Below are 21,655 nucleotides of genomic sequence, written 5' to 3'. Positions count from 1 at the left end.
CGATATCCTCACGTGGATCTTGTACGAGGCGACTAAAGCACACACAGCCTCGTCAGCTATCAGGCACCAATAGCATTCCCAAAGATGGTCGATGGTTGACACAGCCGAATACGAAAATTGTAAGGATTATTTTTGACCCTGAAGCCAGGTTTCGCGGCGTCACATCCTCGTATGCGAATTAAATAGCACGTTTTATTTTCAGACAGCGCCATCTAAATTTCAACAATGTGGGTCATTGTCCCGCAAGTCTGGATATATTTTATTTAATAAATCAAGTGTTCCAGGTTTCCAAACCGATTAGTTTCTCTTTTTTATTTATTATTAAAGTTTAAAAGTATAAGATTATTAAAGTTTTTCCAGTATTTCCGGCGATATACATTTTTTCATACAAATTATCAATTTTGACCTTAGAACCTTTTAGGGTCAACTTCTCTTTAAAAAAAAAGTAGCCTATGTCACTCTTGGATGTCTCGTCTGTCACTATGCTAAATTTTATCAAAATCGGTGGAGTAGTTTTCGAGCTTCCCCGTTATAAACAAAATAACAAAAATACAAATCATTTCTCTTTATAATATTAGTATGGATTATTTTTCATGTTATTCGTGCGTCGTCCGTCGACGGACGTCAAAATGATGGAGCGCGATATGAGCAATGGAGCATTGACTCTATAGAAACATGAATAAGTAATAATATTTCAATTATATTGAGTACTAGCTTTTTCCCGCGGCTTCGCCCGCGTGAATTTCATAGACAAATCTCAGTAATTTTTTATCGCGTACTCTGTAAGACTATATTATATGATTCAAATTCGTATCATTTTTTCTCATCTTTAGTTCAATTTCCTGTTTCCCGCTGCGTGTCTCGTCCCGCAAACTTGTCCAATCCCGCTTCCTGTTATGTAATAGAAAAAATGGAAGTGGATAATAATATAATTAGTAACCCAAAAAATATTGCCAATACATTTAATGAATATTTTATTAATACTTCAAAAGACATTAGTAATAACAATTATAATTTAAATTCTAATAATCACGTGACTAATACAATAAATAATTCTATATATCTTTCCGCAATTGACGAATATGATGTAAGAAAAATAATTACATCATTGAATAATACAAGTTCAGAAGGTTATGACGATGTGTGTACTAATGTAGTCAAAGCATGCAAAAACGAAATAAGTGCTGTTTTAGTTTATTTAATAAATTCGTCAATGAAAACAGGTGTTTTTCCAGACAAACTAAAATTATCTGTTGTAAAACCATTGCATAAAAAAGGTGAAAAAACGAAATTCAGTAATTATAGGCCTATAACACTAATCCCTATTTTTTCAAAAATATACGAGAAAGTTATGCACGATAAGATAATGGCATTTTTCAATAAATATAATGTACTAAATAGTAACCAGTACGGTTTTCAGAAAAATAAATCCACTACCCTGGCAGCTTTTGATTTAATACAAACTGTTTTACAAGGGGTAAATGAGAAAAAATACACAACTGTTCTCTTTTTTGACATGTCAACAGCGTTTGACTTAGTTTGCCATCCGTTGCTGTTAAATAAACTTGAATGTCACGGTATCAGGGGTAAAGCTTTGAACTGGATTGCATCTTATTTAAAAAATAGAGTGCAAAGTGTTGAAATAACGCAGCTAGAAAAGAGTAGATTTACAAATAAATTCAGATCAGATTACAAGGAAAATAAATTTGGTGTCCCACAGGGAAGCGTACTCGGTCCACTACTCTTCCTTGTCTATATAAATGACTTGCCCAACACAATAAAGCATAAAAGCATCCTATTTGCTGATGATATATCAGTTATTGTAACTACCGATAACAATAAAACAATCGAAGAACATGAATTTGACATTAATATTACATTAATTACTATAATTGATTGGATGGTAAACAATAATCTAAAAATTAATATAAATAAGAAATTTTTTATGAATTTTAATAATTTTACTCATACATTTAATATACGGCATAATGATCAGAAAATAAATAATTTAAGTAATGGCAAGTTCTTGGGTTTAATCATTGATAATAGACTGGACTGGAAACTACAGATCGCAAAGGTTTGCAATGCAATTAATAGATTTTCATTTGCTCTTTATAAATTAGCCAAGACAACATCTAAAAATACAGCCCTAACGGCATACTATGCCTATGTTGAATCTGTATTACGCTATGGACTTATCATCTGGGGAAATAGTACTGACGTACAGCAAGCATTTGTTGCGCAAAAAAGGTGTATTAGAGCCATATGTGGAGTCAAACCTGATACGTCATGTAGGCCTTTATTTAAACTGTTAAAAATTCTTCCTCTCCCTAGTCTGTATATCTTTGAAATGGCAAAATTTGTTAAATAAAATCATAAATTGTTTAAGACGGCTAAAGACTTGTATCCTAGAAATACCAGACGTGGCGATAGACTGGTATTAGATATAGTTCCAAAAAGTGCGAAATTTAAAAAGAACTCCTACTGTATGTGTATAGCTATATACAATAAAATACCTGAACATATTAAAAAACTCACATTTAATTTATTCAAGAAAACCTTATTTAATTGGCTGAATGAGCGTGGTTTTTACACAATACAAGAGTTTCTCAATTTCAAATAAATACAATTTTACTTAACATTTTACCTAATCTTATTTTGACATTGAAGAGTTGATTAATAATTAAAACAGTTTAAGACTTTATACTTTGTTTAATAGCTAACTTTGACAATTGTACTGGTTTGAAAATTTGCATGCTATAATTCAATGGCTGTATGGGAGGAAAAATATTGTCTACCACCTTCTGTATACTTACCCTGTACAAAAGCAAATAAATAAATATTCTATTCTATTCTATTCTATTCTAATGTAGATATCCCGTACCGGGTCCGTGTCCGTATTCGGGTGTACGTTGTTTGTCAGTTAGTCAGTCAGTCAGTCAGTCACTCAGCAACGGAAGAGTTTTATATACTTACTAGTTTCTGCCCGCGGCTTCGCCCGCGTGAATTTCATAGCAAAATCTCAGTAATTTTATCGCGTCAGCCAGTCAGTCACTCATTAACGAAAGAGTTTTATAATGATATATTGATACATATTGCGCCCATTATATCTATATCAGACTTTAATCGATAAAAACAATTTGTTTATATTCTGTTAACACCTTTCTACAAAATTTTAAAGTAAATCGGCTCCGTGGATTGTTATTCTAATTTTCCTACAGGATCATCCTCATTTTCCGGGATGAAATATCTATAAGATGTTAACCCGGGATTCTGATGCATTTTTGATTCATAATTAGTTTTTCAATTATCCTACGTGAAGCTGACCATTTACCGGGATGAAATGTCTATAAGATGTTAACCCGGGATTCTGAGGCATTTTTGATTCATAATTAGTTTTTCAATTATCCTCCGGGAACCTGAATATTTACCGGGATGAAATGTATTATAAATAAATAAATAAAATAAATAACTGTTTATTTCGGACTTATAAAATCCATAGAATTGTTAGTAACATCAAGATACTTATCGACACCAAATTATACATACCAAATTTCAAGCAAATCGGTCCATTAGATTTCGAGTTATGCGCGTTCAGACAGACAGACAGACAGTTTTTCGTCATCTATATCAGTAACTAAGTATATTCCATGAAGAATTAAAAAAAAAAATCCTATGTACAAATTTGACCTTTCTTCAATTGTATTATATGTATTGATGATAAAACTGTCTAATACATACGAATGATGCAGTCGTGCTTAAAAACTTAGACAAATATTATATGTACTTCCGCTGAATTCAATTTTCCCACATCTCTGCATTACTTAGGTAGAATCGCGCTCGACACTCTCTCGGTAAATGTCAATAAACTAGGGTACATGCACTTCTGTACTTGACTTTCTATATCCCATCCAATAATATTATTTTTACCCCTGGAGGTATTATATAATCTGTGCTATTATTATCGCTATACAAGCCTGTGTTATCACTACGTAGTGTAATTAAGACGCTCTCCGCGTCTGTCGGTTTCTAATCTTTCTTAGCTTCAAACCACGCAACGCATTTTGATGCAGTATTCACTGTAATTTAGACAATTTGTCCAAGTCCGCTGGAAGCTTATTAATAAATACATTGTGTGCCCAAATCATGCGGCAGTACAGGAGCAGATGTTTGAAATTGCAATTTCGATTCGCTAACAGAATATCAGCGGGGTGAACAAGAATGGTAACAATGCTAAGTCTGGACAAGTTAAATGGCTCTTTAAATTTAATATCCTGAAATAGGGTTATAGGAACTTCTGTTTATTTTAAACAAGCGGCCCGTCCCGGCATTGGTCGGATAAATAATCGTAATAAATTATACACTACATGAATCACACCGTACAAAGATCCGTCCCGTAGTTTTGGAGTTTGTCGCATACAGACAGACGCTACAAAGAACTTATGATATGTAAGAATAAGGATTCCGTTCGAGTACCTAAACACATGAGTTCTTAGTTGGGTCACGTCTCACAATCAGTATTTTGGCGTTTGGGTGATTACGTAGAGGTACACTAAAATGGGTTCTTACGTTCTTTCAACGCCTGAATTTTTTTTTTCTTTTTTTGTACCAGATCACAAGGTAGATATTTATAATTTAATTTTATTGATGACAGCATAAATCACAATTATTTAATTTGTTTAAATACATATCTGTATATGTATTACAACAAATTAAATAATTGTGTAATTTAATAACTTTAAATGAAAAATATCTCAACCTCTCTATAATTGTACAAATTTCTTACCAGAAAGGCTAATAATAGTTAGTAAGACCCAAGAAGCTGTCCTTATTGTAATCTCAATTAACTATAATACCAATAAACACACGTGTTATCAAAGACAATTGTATGCCTGACCTTTGAATGCCAGCGCTCGATTTGTAGAAGCTCGATTTTATTGTGTCCTTGTCGCAATGAAAATATGCTTTTCTGTGTGTCCTCAAAATAATTCTCTCTCACATTCTTATGCCGGCTCCACACTGTCCACTGGTCCACGAAGCGGTGGTGGTGTACCTAATGGTTAAGACGCCCGCCTGTGGATCGAAAGGTCTCAGGTTTGTATCCTACTCGTGCCATGTGAGTTTGTATACCAATCTGACTCATATACATATAGTATACTTAGTTTTCATAGACCACCACTTGCTTCCGGTGAAGTAAAACATCGTGAGGAAACCTGCACACTAGTTGACAGTTTGGTTTCCTAGTGTGTATGCAACTACCTGCCACTAAATGGAGGTAAGTAGTCGTAAAAATCATGTCAGATGCCTTTAGGCGACTTGAATGAAATGACCAGTGTTTGCAATAACATACTCGATATGAATATGATGACTGTCCACTGAGCACGACGGAGCTGCAACGTACTGTATCGTCGTAGCTGAGAGCAATGGGGCATGGCTCTCAGTGCGTTACTAGTCTACAATAGGTTTAAAACAAAGAGAATTTATTCGAAAATATGAAGTAACTGTTGCCAACTCTTTTCAATAAATACAAGGAACGTGCGATTAATAAATGTGTGTGCAACAAACACATGTTCATGGCGTACAAACAAATACTTCAAATAAGTTTTTTACACATATTATTTATTACCTACATAGGTAGATGCATGGAGTTAGTTTAAAAAGCCAACACAAACTTTCACTTATTCTGATATCTGCTGACAGTACTGAAACTTATTAGTACAAATGCATAGAACACAACTATTTGGTGGTCCGTGGTCCACTTTATAATTCTTTGTGACATAAAAAACGACCTACAAATAATATTGACCGTATTCTTAATAAGTATTTATACGGACACCATAAAAACGCTATGGTTTAATTAGATCAAATTAAATAGATGCGTTTATTTTAATCAAACGTTAGTAGGTTTCCTTTAATTTTCTTCTATTCTCGTTGTGTTTCTGGCCAGTTTCATTTCAGACTATGGGATGGCCATGAAAATGAGACCGCTTTTGGCAATATTCCCAAAAGGAAGGGAAATTTGTTTGTTGAAATTTTGTGGCTCTCTCAAAATTATTGCGACGGTAATAAAATAAGTTTTGAGTAAAAGTAGGTATCAACTTTCGTCCTGGATATGCTTTATACAAAATCAGTTTTTTTTTCTTGTATTGCAGAGAAATAATAATAACGAGCTAAATGGAACTTTTTAAACACGAAAAACAATTGGTTCAATTCAAATTCAATGCAAATAAATATTTTCTTTCTAACAAAAAAGCGATCGGTTCAACAGTGTAACTCAAACATATAGTTTTAAGTTAATTGACTTTTCCGCTCAATCACATTGAAACGAAGTTACCTTGAACATTTCATAACACATCAAATAGGTTTCAAACATGCAAGCTTTTACCGTACGTTAGTCTAATTCGATATTTCTTTACATAATAATATGGACCGAAATAATGATTTCTCTTGTGATTGTTCAGTATTTACATCTACTCGCAGTTTACCAAGTTTTGCTATAACTATTATTCTTTATAATAGTAATTTTTATACAATGTACAAAAAACAGCTAAATTCAAGTCAGACTCACGCACGAAGGGTTACTTGTTATAAAATCCGCAAAAAATCCCTTAAATATATTTTTTTGGTTTTTAGTATTTTTTATTATAGTGGCAATAGAAATATAATGTGAAGACAACCGTCTAACAGACAGTAACAACGGATGGACAAAGAGACAGACGGACAGAGGTGTCTCAGTAATAAGTCGTTTTATCCTTTATGTACGGAATCCTAAAAAAAGAAAAATATTACAGGAAGTAATCAAACCTGTTAAAGTATATAAGAGATTTATGATTCTTTCAATACAAATGACCAAAAATAAGCACCAATTAAAACTTTGTTGGTATATATAATAGTAACACATATCTATATATAACTGTTCATATCTTTCACAGCTTACGATCGATTAGATGACAAGCTGATGGCCTCGTTCATAATTCTTGTCATATTATATTTGATCCAACGCCTATGTCAATATAGACAGCGACAGTTTAATAACATCAAAATTCTCAGAGGATCCGCCAAAATTACCCATTATTTCGTAACTTATCCGTAACAATATTCTGGCAACACAGTCCGCTCCGAGGCCTCGAGGAATGAAGTCGCGTTCGATGTACAAAATTTCCAGGCTCATTTATTGGCGCGCAAATTCGCTTTTTATTTTTTATTCGCGGCTTTTATTTCTTAGTGGTCAGTGGTGATGAGTGAATTTTCGATTCGATTATTCGAATGGATGCAGTGTTGGGAGAGTGGAAATGTGATTTTTCTGATCGTTGCCGCGTTCGGGAAAATGATGGCATTTTCTTTATGTTGGCATTTTATCATTCGTAATATATTGCCGTTTTTGAAGGAATAGCGTATACTACAGTCCTAGTAGAAATTAAGAGGAACAACTAACTAGTAACAACTAATCTTTTATAATAGATATTAATCAAAGTGAAGATGTTGTCAAAAACACAAAATCGTTTTATTTATCTAATATTAAAAAATCTTACTTTATCTTGAGACAGATATACTTTCCCTGAAGTTTGGCTATATTATTAGCTATATAACCTAACCCAAATTTATTAAGGCAACTTGTGAACACTAAAAATGAATACAATTTCTATTCGATAATTTTTGGCTTTTACTTGAATAAAAAGGTTTAAAAGTAGCAAAGACTCATAAGAATGTATGACACTTTCGGTTCAAATACAAATAGAAAACGATGGAAGTATAATTTCAAACATAGGCATTTGGGAAAGACACACAAACACAACCGAACGACGATGTAACATTTGCATATTAGCATTCACCTCTTTCACTCATCTGAGCATTTTCTCCGTTTTTTCCTCAGAGTTTATCACGAACTGATATAGACAGAGGACTTTGTTTTACAATATGCAAGATATATATAAAATTCTAGAAAATATTAGAAAACAGACTAATTAATCCTACTGAAAATATTTACACCTAGATTAGGGAAACCTTTATGACCTAGATATATAGACTATCTTGATAACCTAAGCCGACATGTGGGACGTGTATTAGGCGAGCAAAAGAGATAGCAATAATTCGTGGCTCAACATGGATGTTTCAACATTGCGCGAATCCTTTCACGAACTACTTATGCGAACCATTGCGAGATAGTGTGGACACAGCTATAGACAAATACTCGCGATGCAGTTTTTTGAAATTCGCATTTCACTATCGAATCTTTTCGCAGTGAGACGCAACTAATCAATCACATTGTGGGTGGCACTGTGACGCGATGATAACCATATCGCGGTATGATTGGTTGACTGCGTCTCATTGAAAATATTCGGTTGTGAAATGAGAATTGCAACCCGAACTAAGACCACAGTCATAATGTTTTTTACGAACGCTGCTACTGGCTCGAACGAGAAATTGGTTTCAATTTTGGATTCTGGGAATGCTCTCTCTGATATTAAATAAATATCTAATATAAGTTGTGGAAGATTCGGTGGTGGTCCAAGATTCGAATTTTACTCGTACCATGCGAATTTGTATCAATACGACTCATGTATAATAGTTTTTTTCGACCATGAAAACAAAACTTGAGCGAACTATTATTTATTTAAAAATTATATACAATATTATTATATAATTATATTTAATTTATTGTATTGGTCAAAACTGCTCATTAATCTTCTAGTGTGTAAAATAGGAAACAATATGGCAAATTCTAGATCAGATAGAACGGCTTCGAAGGAGTTGGGGGAGCACCTTTGCCCAGCACTGGGACGGTAAAGTTAAAAAAATATATATGCGAAAATTATTTCGCAACTAAAATTATCAAAGAAGAAATAGATAAGTACGTGAATTTTCATAAACTCGACAGAACGATGATTCGTGCATACAAACTTTCAAAGGTATAAAAAATCTGACCCCACTTTAATAATGTTCGAAGGGTCAGATGAAGTGATCCTAGCGAGAATTCAGTTTCCATCTTTTGAGGTTAGAGCCCTAAAAAGCCATTGAAATGGAAGCTCAAAGTGGATTACGCCCTAGTTTCGAACATTAGTGTACTCAAAGAAACAACATATTTACCAGTTTCTAGTACTCCTTGACAAAGTTAAATTGAATGCGCTGAAACTTAACTCGGTTTATTGGTTAGTTTTAACCGCTTAAGTCTTTCGCAAAATGTACTTTTCGCAAAATGTCTTTTTTGCTAGATGTCTTTGTAGCAAAAAAGTTTCTCAATCCTAAAAATGTATCATTATACGATATAGGTAGTCTTTCATAAAATGCCGCGACGACTTTATAGAAATTGTATTTTTGAAATTCTTATTGAAAAGATGTTATTTAACAAAACATATTTTTATTTTAGAACACAGCAATAAAAATAAATTGAAATAGGAATTGCACAAACTTCCATTGATAAAAATCACAGTTTCGTCTAGTCACAGATAAAAAAAGACTGTTTCTTCTATGTCTATGGTCTGGTTTCTGCGTCCCACAAATATTAAGTACCTACCTAAACCTACTGCCTAAGTTCTTTTAACATTGATGTCACGTATAAGGTCGCCTAAGCTTATAATAGATATTGTAGACACGTGACTTTCTCTCAAGTGTATAGTAACACAATCCCTGGGGTGAGCAATGAAAACATTTTATTTGTACAACGTCATGTTTTTTTTGTGTTGCCAGTAAAGTGTATACAGTAGGTAGGTTTATGTCTGTCATTTAGTACCTAAATAAACTTACATTTATATAGACATAAACTCTTTATTGTACCTACATAGAATACATTAAAAATATATACGTCCAAGAAACGAAACATCAAGTATAAATATTAAATACGCAAATAAATAGACATGTATTGAATTACATATTATATAGTATTTATTACTCTTTACTTAGTATTATAAATACCTAGCTTTTACCCGCGGCTATGCCCGCGTGAATTTTCCACGTGATACCTATGCATGAATGAGAAATTTCAAGGAGATTGGTTGAGTAAAGCGTGAAGATGTAGATAACAAACAAATGAACAAACTTACTTTCACATTCATAATATTAGTTGGGATAAGTAATAAAAAAAATCAACTACAGTGTTTGGTTATCAATACCTTAAACTGTCTTATCACATTTCACTATTCGTGATAAAAAAGTTTATTAAACCCATAGAGATATAAAATGAAACCTAAGCTGGGGGTAACAGTTACTTAGTTATTTAAGGACTTTTAAATATATGTGTTTACTTTAACTCGTTATTAGGAGATCGCAGCTCTGAACTAATCCGTTAGAATTTGGGTTAATAGGGTAGTTGCCTGTGCATAAAATGAAATGTATAAGGGTATTCACATAATGAAACACTGTAATGAAATGTCACATTAATTGATCAATTTTATTTATGGTAACATTTAGTATTTTTTGGTTTTCACTATTTAAAACGCTATTTAAACTCCAACATTTGTGATGTCACTTGTGCCCACTGTAATACAAATCCCATATATATTTTTTGTTTTTGACACATGGTATAGAGTATATGTTTTGACTTGATGGTAACTACACGATTTAGATGATTATTTAGAATTCTATATATTAATACATACATGTATACTTTTATTACCGGCCGCCTGCCTGTTGTCAACCATCTTTGGGAATGCTTTACAAATTTTAATCCGAAAACAAAGCTAAATTTTCTTTTTTTCTTTCACTCTATGGTTAAAGTTTCATGAAATCCTGACGACCATTTGTCGGCCCGTGTTATTTTTATTCGTTTAAAACTTCAACCAGTTCAAATACAATCCGAACTGAACTGATAACTAATTTGAGCACAAGACATAATACACCATTTCTACGATTTAAAATTGTATCCATGGATATTGGATATATATATATATATATATATTTATAGTACCTAACAACTAGTTACTTAGTCAAATGTATACCTAAAAATATCATTAAAATTCATTCAATAAAAATAAAAATCATTTATTACGGACACTCTTGAGCCATGCCCCATTGACCCGACGTGCTCAGCTGCTTTCTATAGATATAGTACCTAACGTGAGTTGATGTACGTCGAAACTTCATACAATTTCTGCGTTGTCTGTCGACGGAGCGCTACAGAGCGATGGGGCATGACACTGAGAGTGTCCGAAATAATTGAATTTATTTTTTTATTTAAATAGAATCTATGAAGTTATATGTTTGCAATAATTCGTAAGACAAATAAGACAGGGGTAAATAGAACATAATATATTGAAAGCAAGCCTTGTTTAACCCGACAGAATAATTCATAGACTCAGTTAGACACACCGTAAATCGCCATGTTTACAATTTCAGTAACAAATTACGCTGTAATAAAATGAAATTGTCGAAGGAAATTACTGGTGTCGTAGATACCTAAGGTAAAGATACTACAGGTACAAATAATAGGTAAGGTACTAACAATTGTGGGTAAAAAATAATTTATTTCGTGTTATATTTTCGGTTGGGAAGCCTCGATGTCCCGGGTCCTCTCGAAAAATACACAATTTGAAAATTAGGCTTTAGTTTTACGACCATAGCCACGTCGACCCTCCCAGCTTGGCTTCCATCCCTTAGTCGCCTCCTACATCATCCACGGGAGAGTATGGAGTGGTGTTTTATTATTTTATATTATTATTACAAAACGATGTCTAAAAGACTAACATTCTTGAATTAAAGTATAAGAAATCAGTAAGATTGAGTATTATACATAATGACAATAAATATCAAAGCTCTATGACTGGGGAAGCAAACGGGACTCGAGCGAGAGAGAGAGAGAGAGAGAGAGAGAAACCTAGCGATACCCACTTATTTCACGCGGTGACCAAAATAGATAACAATAGTATTTTAATAACTAATTTTCTCGTTCAATTTATTCAAAAGTAGCGATATCCTACGAAACATGTTATCACCGACTTCCACAGGATATCTCACTTCCGGTGGAATTACTCATTAATTATTAACTTTATCATCTTTACCTACTCGATTATATAAATAATTCAATATCATAACAAAATTGCTTCCATCTCGAGGACGGGATGTGGATTTCGAAAATATAATTGTATTATGTAGGCCTCGAACATTTTTTGAGAAAAATATCGATTAAAAAGAATATAAATACTTTAATATACTTACGATAGGTAGTACGTACACTACAAACAGCCAGTGTCATAAAAAAATAAGCGTCGCTGTGTGTTCCATGTTTTAAATTTTCAAAAGATAATTTGGGTAATTTCGCCTCTTCACTGAAAAAAAAACCAAGGAATTTTTAAAATTAAGATTTTCAAATAGGTATTGTAGAATATATACTAATTTATTGACTTGATCGATCTAATTACGACATTAAAAATCCACCAACAAAACGAGAATTTAACGATCTCTTAGCTGTTCTTCTTACTTAACGTTTGCTCAATGCTAAAATGCAAATTTATGTTAACCAGCTTTCAGTTAACTCATGAACCATAAACAATTCGCAGTGATGGCTGAAGCCAAAGATAATATACACTTCCATAGATAAATGTGTTCAATATGGCGCCAAAGAATCGCAAGCGCGTTTTTAAATTGTGTGCTGATGAAGAAACTTAAGTCTGCCGTGAGGAAGTGGCGGAGAATGCGTTTATTTCGGAAAAGAGATGGTGAGTTTTATTTAAATGTTGCCTTTAGGAAAAAGACACCCTGTTTATGTGCCTACTTTTTGTTGTTGAACCACTTCTGAAGTTGTCATTTATTTTGTCTGTCACAAGGGCAACTTTTACTTTTATGACTAGACAAAAGTTGTGACCATGGAGTTAGTAGGTACTCCGCCTACTAATTCCATGATTGTGACATGTTCAGAATCTTTGCGTGGATAGTATAACTAGGTTTCATAACTTTGTCATTCGAAATCGAATCCAATGCCAAATGGCTTTCATAGGTACTACTTATTCTATTTCATTGCCGATGCTCCATAGGTTTAGATATCGGCGTTTCGAAATTGTATGTAAATTACTTGCCTGGCTGATGTCTGAGGTCCTTGGGAATGTTATTCTTAGCTGTTGGCTGCCTAAGCTCTGACCCTTTGACGCCTCGTACGACATCCAGTATATCGAATAGTCCTTTTAGGTCCTTCGAGGGCCATCCTCTTGTAGTCAAACTGTTAAGTTTTGATATCATATCGTTTCCTAACATTACGTTCTTGTTCACAGATCTATCAATGACGAGACAGTCCACCGATCCTACGCCGTCCACGTCAGGCACGCCCGCTCATCATCCGCGACCGCACGCGGAGTTGCTTCAGCTGGTATGTGTATTCATAGATCTGTCAATGAAGAGACCTGGGTTCGAAACCGGTATTTTTATCATCTGGTTAAATTCTGAGCGGAAAACTTTTGCGAGCGTAAAAGCCTTTGAGATCAACTTGGTTAGATCCGACGCAAGGATATGTTCTCTCTCTCTTTCTAACTCTTTTGTGTCGTTTGACGTGGTAGGGGAAAGGTGGAATCACTTGTGTCTTTAACTGATCATTAGCACAAGTAATTCGAACAAAATCGAAATGAAATCGCTTTTTGCAATATGGCTTCGCTGTTAGTACATACGAATAAGTATATTTACAAAAAATCCTACGTAGTAAGTCGCAAGAGCTCCTGTCCCTAATAAAACTAAGTAAACATTATGTAATAACCTTTATCCTCTTGCCCTTGAGCCAGGGATAACATTTCCTTGTCTCTAGATTCGAGCTACTCTTTGCCTCTCCGAAATCACATGTTGTCTTCATAAACCTTAATTTATTATGTACGTTCATTTACAATTTATTCCGTCTTCTGAAGGTCCTCCAACCAATCTTCTGAAAACGGATGATAGAACTTTTGTAACTTCGAAATAAAATAAAAATATCTTTAAAAATAAAACTGTTTTAAAGACATTATTGCTTGTATATTATTAGTAGGAGTTTCTATATTATTTTTCTTTCACTCCAGAAATATATTTAACTATCCGATTTCTGAGTTTGAGCGAAATTTCCACGGAGCCGATGCCTCGGAGCGCAGCTAGTAAGTTATAAAATGCTAAAGCATTATTATCATTTATAGGAACCAGATGAAGGGCAGAAGTTACGAGAGCGACTTCTTAGACAGCATTCGTTCTTCCAACTTAGGATACACTTGAAGAGAGGACAGAACCTAGTAGCCATGGATAAGAATGGTAAGTTTACACTATATCACTAAAGAGTGCATTTGTGCAAACTATTACGTGAACCACACGCAAAATTAAAGTATTTGCATACTTTTTACATCTCAAAAGCGACGAAATTGGCCTAAGTCACTTAGGTTGGGTTACACCGTTAACTTTAAAGTGCGGACATCAAAGTTGACTTGTGCAACTCACCCTTAGAATTGACCTTAGATTTTTCATGATACATTAGAATTAAAAATATTGCTTTCAGCTTTGAATAATACGAGTATTACTAGCAATAAAAAATGTGTGACTAGTAGTGAATTACAAATGCATTGCTTAAACATTTTCACTAACACTCACTACCAAACACACTAATTTTATAGGCTTTTGCACCACTGAATCACATAGGTACCTAATATATATGTATATCAAAATATAACAAACATATATTTGAAAAATGTTTTTCTAATATCCATACATTTTCTAATTACTTGAAGGCTTTCTCTTGGGAAGGTATCTAGAATTTTAAAATTGTACGATATTTTTGATAAATAATATCCATTTAAATATACACTTACACAGAACACAAATATATTTATTATTATGGAATATATTTTATTTTTATTTGCATGTTTCTTAAGTTCACCTTTAGCGCTTTTGCCATCAAATAAATATGAAACAAATCAATAAATATGTAATGATTTTAAATCAAGCACGAGAATATTTATAAAAGTATTTTACTTTTTTATTGGCTTATAACATTACATAATTCACCAAAACTATATATTATTTATGTAAGGTTATATAAAATATTCGGATAAAGCGTTTCTTTTTCTCATCGATATGACGAAAATATAAGTATTAATTCGTTATTACTCATTATAATTAATGTATTTTGATAAAAATATTCAAATAACAATTGTCGATTGAGCATTTTCCATTATAATCTGTTTTTATTGAATTAATATATTTATTTTCATAACTTCATTAAATTCTAACCAACCTACTAATTGCTATAGACAAATTTAAGACATTTTCTAAAATTATTAATTTAATATCAGATTCTTTTTATCCAGTAAAAACCTAAACGCTTGATAGCATTTCTATTCCAAACTTAGTAAACAAAATTAGAACCTTTATAATTTGTAGTTTTCCTTTCTGTTTGCTTCTTCCTCTTCTAACACAATTTTTGTGGGTTCGAAAACCAGGTTTGTTGTCAGGGACGAGCGACCCATACGTGAAGTTCAAGGCTGGAGGTAGGCTGCTTCACAAATCCAAGATCGTGTATAGGGACCTTAACCCTGTATGGGACGAAGTTTTTACGGTGCCTATCGAAGACCCCTTCCAGGCTGTGCAGATTAAGGTATGAATCTTTTTGATTAAGTTGTGTTTTATGTAAGAAATATATATGAGACATTCTACGAGGAATATTAGTTACGCATCTGTAATAAAAAGGAGCAAGTGAAGCGACTTCCCTTCATAAGGTATAAAAATAATTCCTTGTGGAACGTCACTCGTATAGATAAATCACACAAATGTGTACAAAGAGAAATTATGTTTTATTCGTAACTACGTAACAAAGTATCGTATTGGGAAAAAACCTATTCCTACGTAACGTACAAAGATAATTTATATTCTGTTCGTAACTGGTTACGAACCGTCAGTTACCTACGCGGCCGAAGGGATGTACATGTATTGATTTTTGTATAATTTTACACATTGCAACACTTCCGTCATGTCTTTCGTGGTGAGTAAAAGTGCTTCTGAAACAATATCGGTATTTATTTAACCAGTTCCAAAATAAAGGTCACTGCAGAACGAGCTAACAACTATAACAACAGTAAGTTCGAGACTCGTGCTATCTGAAAATATCATGATGACCATCGGCTTCCTCTTTAACATTATGGTACAAACGGAGCCCAGTATGTAATGATCAATGCACACGTGTGAAGGTACCCTTTTTAACACATACACAAGACACTCCTTAGTGCTGTAAAATTTCGCTTCAAGTATTTTAAAAACAAACTCTACTTACTCTAGGCTTAACTGTGTGTCAGTGTCTTGGGAAATTACTGTTTCCTTAGGGACAACTAGGTTGTGCCTAAATAAATTTATTTTTATTTAAATAAATAATATAAATATATATATTTTTTAATATGACACAAAGACATCCTATTTACGAATAACCTTTGTAAGGGTATTAACTAATTATACCTATCTACTCACTTACTCATATAACAACCACGAAAATGGTAAAATACTCTAGAGTTGATCCGTTCTTAAGTGAAGGAATGTAAAATGAAATTGCTAGTATCTGGGGAACAATATTGACAAAACTTAGGTGCTAATTTAAATTATAAATTGTGATTTGTGATGGAAATAAAAGCGTAACATGATTACTTCACTTACGTCAGCCAATTTAATTCAGAAGAGTTAGCTCAAGAGTTCAAGACAGCTGAATATCTCTCTGGGGACAAAAGTTTCCCTTTGCAAAGGTCATGACTCATTGAACGCCTTACACCACCTCAAAATATATCAAAAGCGAGTGGCCACAAAAACCCGTGTTTTAAATTATACCTGACTACGCGTCTGCGCCGTGGAGACAAGCTCGCACTTTTGTCTTTTTTATTATTATTTTGTATTAAATTTATATTACAAAATAAAAAAAAAATGATTTGATACTTTGACAACAGTACCTATAATAGAAACGTTTTTAGCATAGGTAAAAGAAAAATTTTATTTTATCTATGGATTTAGCCTGTTTTATGTGTCCCACCACTTTGCAAAGGTCCTTTTACTTTTCCACAGTTTTCTGTCTTGTTTTTTCCGTTAATTGCCAAGCATGCTTTTTCGTGATCGTGTAGGTATCGTCCGCCATTTTTTTTTACGGTTTATATTATTTTTAATAAAATCCTTACTTATGTAGTAGTATTAGCGAAAAATAAAAAATAATCTAAAGAAATATTAATTTCTTTAGATTATTTTTTATAAATAAAATAAATTTATAAAAATACAATGGTAACGCTAGTGTGCATATATACTTGTATAATGAATGAGAATTTGAGTAGTATCGTTAGCTATTTCGGACTAACAATCGGTTTCAATATTCGTTCTTTGTGTTTTAAAGCAGTAAATAATTTATTTAGGATTTAATGATGTTTACCATCCTTACATATTATAAAATGAAGTCCCCTTATTGTGTCTGTGTATCTGTATAATCGCGATAAATTCAAACTACCAGACTTAAGAGAACTCGACTCCTGAGAACGAAATATTATCTGTATTTTTTCAATTTGTCATTCAAGTCACGTAGTAATAACATCTAAAACACATTTCATATTTTTACGAGTGAAATGTACTTATACATGATAGAAATTAAACCCATATGTTGAATTTGTATTTTAAAAAGTATGAAATCAAGACTTTTTTAATTTTTACTTTTAGGAGTTCTGTTTCTTATCGTTATTGCTAACTATGGTGTCAGATTTTATTCAAATCGCCTAAAGGCATGACTTACGAGTACCGCCTGGTGGCAGGTAGACGTCTGTGATAAAGGGGTCTGGGAGTGAAGAAGATACATCTGCAGCTTTCCATTGCCAGCTTATTCTCTTTCCGTTACTGCTCATAAAAGTTAACTCAAATTAATTGTCTCATTGTTTAAAAGGTACAAAGTCCGATATTTAAAATCTTATGTGGTATTTGTAGTTGCCAAATTCAATGCTTCGAGACTTTTTTTATATCGATGACTCGTGCGCATTGGACATTGGCACGAATCGAATTGAGCTTGTTACAAATACAGAGCGTCGATAAACAATAGAATTTGATTACAATTGAGGGGAAATTACAGAATTTGCGCAAACGATTATGGTCGATGTGTGGAGGTGGACGTGCACTATTGATATAATATCGATTACACGATCGATTATTATTACAATAAGTTATGATTAGTGATTAAAATATACTTAAGAAAGTACTTATTTGTTTATATTTATAAAAAGAAACGTGATAAATAGACACAATAAATAAATAAAGTTCAGGTCGTTCACATGAGAATCGACGGAGATGTAAGCCTATAGATACAACCTTTTCGAAGGCCATTTACAAAACGTGTGTGACTCTCCTTGTCGATAATCATACGTGAGTGACCCTATTTTAAATTATTTATTGAAACTTTAAGCCACGAATACACTAGGCAACATTTAACGCGCAACATATCGTTCTTTCCTTTTCATTACAATTTGCATGAGTGAGATCGACTATGAACTGAAGAACTCTAAAAGCTGTTCGTAACTTAATGCCATAATGCTTTTTGCTATCCAACTTTCCGGCGAAATAGAATATGACAAAAATAGTACACCTATTATTAAAGTACCTACTATTTTTGTAATTTCTGTACTATCTTTACACAGGTTTTTGATTACGATTGGGGTCTTCAAGACGACTTCATGGGATCCTGCCACTTAGATTTGACTGCGCTTGAGCTCGGCCGAAGTCAAGACCTGGTCCTCTGTCTGAGGGACCACAACAAGCCTCATCAGGACATGGGGGAAATTGTCATGAACGTCACTCTACTGCCGAAGTCACAGGAAGATAAGGAGCAGGTATGATTTTCACAGCTTATAATGTTTTATAGCTAAGTTTAAATTAAAGCTAAATGGTGCACCTAGGAACGGCTCTCGACGAGAGAACTCTTCGAAGAACATTAATTTTTTGTCAAGCATGGGTGACGTTGCTGTCACTTGTTACACACGTCAAACACTAGATCATGGATTTAGATACTTCTAGATAGACACAAGGTGATTGGTAGTCAGAAAAATGAACGTACGTGTTCGAGTTCGGAACACTCGCACTATGCTGGTCTCGGTGTAGTGGATTGCAAGGTTATTGGAATGTGTATTCAGCAGATGACAATACTTTGATCGTATTGCGATGATTTCATAATGAAGTCAAAAGTAGCAAAGATACTTAGACAATTTATTTGTGTAAGTGCTACTTTCATGTCGAATAAAGGCATTTGTGGTTCGAGATTAGGTCTCAGTTTGACTTCGATTCATATTTAGCGAAATCGTGTTTATAAGATTTTTTTAAATTTCAAATTTAAAAATTCGTTAATCAACTTTTAGGACATCACGTCAAAAATGTACCTAAAACTAGTCTACCGCCGGTGCCGTCCTGCAAAGCGCTGGAGAAGAAGCGGCGCAACCACAGGCGCAATAAACTTCACCGCAGCATTTTCTTCAAAGACGTCAATTAATAAATGTAGGTCTTATATTTTTATATAAATGAACACATAAACTCGCCGGAGTTAACGCCAAATGCATACACAATTGTAAATGGTAGCTGTAGACCGTATTTTCTCAACCGTGAACAATTGCACTCAATGAATGTTAAGATAAAACAGACCTTACAATTATCGGTCTTATGTTGAAAATCGGTTGTCTCCAAGTGAATGGCGGTCTTGCAGCGAAAAATCAAATAAAAATCGATTTATTGCGAGCAAGGCTTGACAAGATTGATGGTGTTTTGTTTTGATTTGTCATTCATATTTGCGGTTGTACAACAAATATACTAATGGTCTAAATTAATTGGAAAATAAACATCTTTATTCCGTGGAATTTTAAGGAATAAGTACATAGGTACCTAATCTTATCCTGTGTAATCACGAAAAATACCAGTTTGACACACGTCTAAATCTCGTCTGAGCGTATTCCTTGGGTTCTTCAGCCGTTGAGCGTCGGATCGAAGCCCAGGGTCCGCTTTCATACTTTGCAAACGCAAATGCTATCAAAGAAGAGTGTTTTTCTTTCGAACACCATTCTGATTTTGTAAAAATGATTACCTTATTTATAGTTATTTTAGGGTATGTGGGAATTAATTAATTAACTTATAATACAAATATGGATACGAGTTACTAGTCTGTTGGTTTATTAGCGACTGCTTAAAATACTCCTTATGCGCCGACGCAATAATAATTTCAATAATGGCGATTATATTCTTCTACATTCATTAACACAGTTTTACCTGTGGCTAACAGGATAGTTATTGCGCTGATTCATACCGAGTATTTCACAGCATCAAAGTCAAACACTTTTAGTCAGTAGCTGCGCAAGACGCGAGCGCACGCGTATTTTGTACTCAATTCGCGCGAAAACGCATTCCACAGTTTAAAAAAGTAAATAAATAACCACAATGGCTCAATGAGTGATACAATACAGCGGTGTGTACTAGCTGGTTGAAATTTTAAAGAAAATATTTTGCCGATGGTGCTTTAAAAAGTGGAACTCTGTTGTCGAACGTATTTGTTATACTCGTATTCGGCCAGCATTTGTGTTTGTTTTTATTTTTTATGTTTTGTGCGTGTATTCACAGTGTTTTTTTTGTCTAACGTTTGAACTTTTATATTATATACATAGAGGTACACCGATACACATTTTGTATAAAATAATTTGATAAAATACCTAAGTATATTAGTCTATATTTTGATACTTTAAAATTGTCTAGATTTCTAGTAGAAATCATAAGAAGGTAGGTACTTATAATACCGAAATAAGGTAGTCATACCTTAGTAATACTGTCAACTAAATGTTTAGGTTTCTTCTTTCTAAGAAAAATGGTAAATACTCATTTAGTCAATATCCTTATGCAGTACTTAAATCCTTGTAAAACATCTTGAAAACATCATGCATGTGTTGAAATAAAGAAAAATGCGAATGTGTTTTTCCTGAATAACAAGATATAAGCAAATATTTTTAGTGAAACTGCTATTTCACATTGTTCTATTTTTATCCATGAGTGTAATTGAACAATCAAATAAGGACTTACAAATGTACACACCGTATATAGTAAACTGTACATTATTTTTAGGTTATGTGTGTGTATTTTTCTCTGTTACAAGATAGGCTGAAAAGGCCATCGTTATCATAGTGGTTTACCGCAATACTATACACATGATATCTAGTTAAATAAAGGTATGTTAGCTAGCTCTGTGGGTAGGTACAATCATCGACAAAAGTACATTGAAAATAGTACCACAGGATCAATAACTGTCCGACATCTGTCTCTCTCTCTCTGTCATCTTCACATGTTCCCGGTCACATCCGGGTCCGGTGACATCGCGAAGAGCGGGTTAATAAAAAAATTAAACTTGAAATTTTTAAATTTGTCTATGATTCTATATTCGTCTGTCAGATGTCAACACTCCTTTTGTTGCCTATCAGCTGCTAAGGCTTGTTTCCCTTAGTCGCCTCGCACGACATCCACGGGAGAATATGGAGGGAATTATGTACCATATTTTTATCTGTGAATAAAACATACACATTGTTTGATTGAAGCAGAGTGGGTGGCGAGAGGCAAACACGGAGTAGTTTGTATAAGAATTTATTTGCTAAAATAAAGCTACATAAACTGAAAGGAACTTATAATAAACATTAATTTATATTAAATAAAAGGTCGGATAGCACGTCCGGCCATGACAGATTCAAAGGAAGAA

General features: G+C 33.5%; 1 protein-coding gene across 19 annotated transcripts in view; it reads left to right on the top strand.

Moving 5' to 3' along the window:
• Positions 1–21,655, top strand: part of Mctp (Multiple C2 domain and transmembrane region protein) — a 69,692-nt gene that overhangs the window by 31,888 nt on the left and 16,149 nt on the right. For 3 of the 19 annotated variants that reach the window (XM_053763998.1, XM_053763996.1, XM_053764013.2), the window contains 4 exons: positions 13,200–13,294; positions 14,082–14,193; positions 15,375–15,529; positions 18,576–18,767. In XM_053763998.1, the coding sequence (XP_053619973.1) occupies positions 13,200–13,294; positions 14,082–14,193; positions 15,375–15,529; positions 18,576–18,767 (554 nt within the window). Of the gene's footprint in view, positions 1–7,123; positions 7,347–12,455; positions 12,651–13,199; positions 13,295–14,081; positions 14,194–15,374; positions 15,530–18,575; positions 18,768–20,241; positions 20,582–21,655 lie in introns of those variants that run through there. The other 16 variants (XM_053764006.2, XM_053764014.2, XM_053764003.2 and 13 more) reach the window with 13 other exon arrangements.

Source organism: Plodia interpunctella, chromosome 25, assembly GCF_027563975.2.
Source record: "Plodia interpunctella isolate USDA-ARS_2022_Savannah chromosome 25, ilPloInte3.2, whole genome shotgun sequence".
Taxonomy (NCBI): domain Eukaryota; kingdom Metazoa; phylum Arthropoda; class Insecta; order Lepidoptera; family Pyralidae; genus Plodia; species Plodia interpunctella.
This window is presented reverse-complemented; position numbering and strand designations above follow the sequence as displayed.